This window comes from Thamnophis sirtalis, unplaced genomic scaffold (assembly GCF_051295495.1).
Source record: "Thamnophis sirtalis isolate CommonGarterSnake01/CBP01778 unplaced genomic scaffold, rThaSir2_p1.2 scaffold_2, whole genome shotgun sequence".
Classification (NCBI taxonomy): Eukaryota; Metazoa; Chordata; class Lepidosauria; order Squamata; family Natricidae; genus Thamnophis; species Thamnophis sirtalis.
Window position 1 is genome coordinate 2,210,241 of NW_028261382.1, and position 2,500 is coordinate 2,212,740.

A 2,500-nucleotide genomic window follows, 5' to 3' on the forward strand; every position below is an offset into this window, starting at 1 on the left:
TATGAGAAGCTGTTTTCTGTGCTGGCTCAGTTCAGCGCACAGTTCTTTTTTTACAAAATATTCTTACAGCGATTTTCCAGGCCGCACACACACTTATTTCAATAGTGTTTAGGTCCCTTTATCAATTCAGGGCATTGCTGAGGTCAATATGTGATTCCTGGCTGTCTGGAACACTAGAAAAAAGAAAGATATCCAAACAGGAAAGCATTAAAAAGAAAAAAAACCTGGACATAGAAACAAGACAATGGAATAAACGGATTTTGGAAAAGAGGCAAGAGGGGAAAATAACATAACCTTGGACGGCTGCTATTCTCTTCTCCAGAAGATCTTTAATTGGGAACAAGTACCTGTTTCAAGGAATGATGGGATGGAATTCTAGGAATCAAGTTTCTTTAGCTGTTGCATCTCTTCTGTTGGATCCAGTCACAACCGTATGCATATATTTTTTTGGGGGGGGGAGGCAGAGTATCTAATGACTGGAACTCACACTGATCCTACGGGATTGGGGCGGCATATAAATTTATTAAATTACAATTATTACAATTGTGCAGAAATGATGTGGGATTTGATAATGACTGGAAGAAACATCGTGTCAGGCCTGCAGTTTCCTTTTGGGTCTTCGGCCTGCCACACTTTCTATTCTTCTGCTATGCATTTTCTATGGTGGGAAAATGGGAGGGAGGATTGTACGGAGTTAGATGCCATGTAGCCATAACAACATTCTTTCTGGAAAGCCAAGGTCATCCTTTGTCTCTCTGCACCTCTGCACCTGACCAGAACTGGATGGGCGAAAGCTGCCAGCATGGCAGTGGGAAATTGGACCATGGGATGGACTGGTGGGAGTGGGGGCAACACCATGGACTTTCAACTGGGTGGGGAAAACCGGGAAGCTTTCAGATTCGGCTTTTCCCAGATGTGCCAACATGGCTCCCTTTATAAATTGGAACTTTGAGGAATCCTTTGCCTTGGACTCTGATTTACTTTTGGATGCTATTTGGAACCCTGACACATTGATTATGCAGAAATGATGTGAGCAAATCCTCCTGATGTGTTTCTCCCCCATCCCCGAAGACTGGCAGATATATCTATGGAAAGAATAGGAAAGCACCCTTTGTAATCTTTTGGCTGGCCCTAAGAGGTGTGGTTGACTTCTATGTCAAGGTTTCCTAAACCTTGACAGCTTGAAGTTGGGTGGGCATCAACTCCCAGAATTCCCCAGCCAGCCACATGAATTCTGGGAGTTGAGGTCCACTCAACTGCAAGCTGTCAAGGTTTAGGAAACCCTGTTCTACGTTGTTCTAAGTTAATCAGAGTCACCAGACCAGAGTGAGCCAAGGAGAACGCTTGGATTAGATGTTTCTAGTCTAGTGAAAAGAAGGACTAGGGGGGAGATGATAGCAGTCTTCCAATATTTGAGGGGCTGCCCCAAAGAAGAATAGGTTGACCTATCCTCCAAATTTCTTGAAGCCAGGACAAGAAGCAATGGATGGAAAGTGTCCATGGAGATTCTGAGTTCTCCAGGTCATGGTTGTCCCAAAAGTGTTTTTTTTTCAAGAGGCAACTTTCTAGTTCTTTCTATGAAGACGTTTTGCTTCTCATCCAAGAAGCTCCTTCAGCTCTGAGAAGAAGCTTCTTAGAGGAGAAGCAAAACATCTTCAAACCAAAACCAGAGAGTCCAGTTGCCTCTTGAAAAAAAAGCACACACACCTTTGGGACAACAGGCGGAAACTAATCAACGAGAGAAGCAACTTAGAACTAAGGAGGGATTTCCTGACGGTGAGAACAATCAACCAGTGGAACGACTTGCCTCCAGAAATTGTGGGAGCTTCATCGCTGGAGGCTTCCAAGAAGAGACTAGACTGCCATTTGTCAGAAATGCTGTAGGGCTGTGATGGATAACCGGTGGTACATGTGCCAGAGGTGGCATGCAGAGCGCTCTCTGTGGGCATGCTCACCACCTCCAGCTGTTCTTCTGGCACCTTTCTGGCTCTGTGATTCTGCTACCTTGAAAAAGTTGAGCTGTCCACCTTGTACATCTCTCTCTCTCTGCCTTTCTGTCACCCGTCCAGTGTTCTATCGAATGTGGCAGTGGCTCCCAGCAGAGGGAAGTCATCTGTATCCGGAAAACGGAGAACCAGTTCGAGATGTTGAATCCCCACGAGTGTGCCTTCCTGCCGAGGCCGCCCAGCCAGCAGACCTGCTACCTCAAACCGTGTGGGGCTAAATGGTTCAGCACCGAATGGAGCGCTGTACGTACCTCGATGCTTTCCCCACTCTTTATTTGCATTAAAGGACACAGGTCGTCCCCGTGGTGAAATTCAATTTTTTTTTTTACTACCGGTTCTGTGGGCGTGGCTTGGTGGATGTGACAGGGGAAGGATACTGCAAAATCCCCATTCCCTCCCCACTCCAGGGGAAGGATACTGCAAAATCTCCATTCCCTCCCCACTCCAGGGGAAGGATACTGCAAAATCTACATTCCCTCCCCACTCCCGAGGAA

At 46.3% G+C, this 2,500-nt stretch overlaps 1 protein-coding gene across 2 annotated transcripts in view; it reads left to right on the top strand.

Moving 5' to 3' along the window:
* THSD4 (thrombospondin type 1 domain containing 4) overlaps window positions 1-2,500 on the top strand; it is a 179,498-nt gene that overhangs the window by 170,368 nt on the left and 6,630 nt on the right. For both annotated transcript variants that reach the window (XM_087703985.1, XM_087703986.1), the window contains one exon: window positions 2,070-2,249. In XM_087703985.1, coding sequence (XP_087560111.1) covers window positions 2,070-2,249 — 180 coding nt within the window. The remainder of the gene's footprint in view (window positions 1-2,069; window positions 2,250-2,500) is intronic.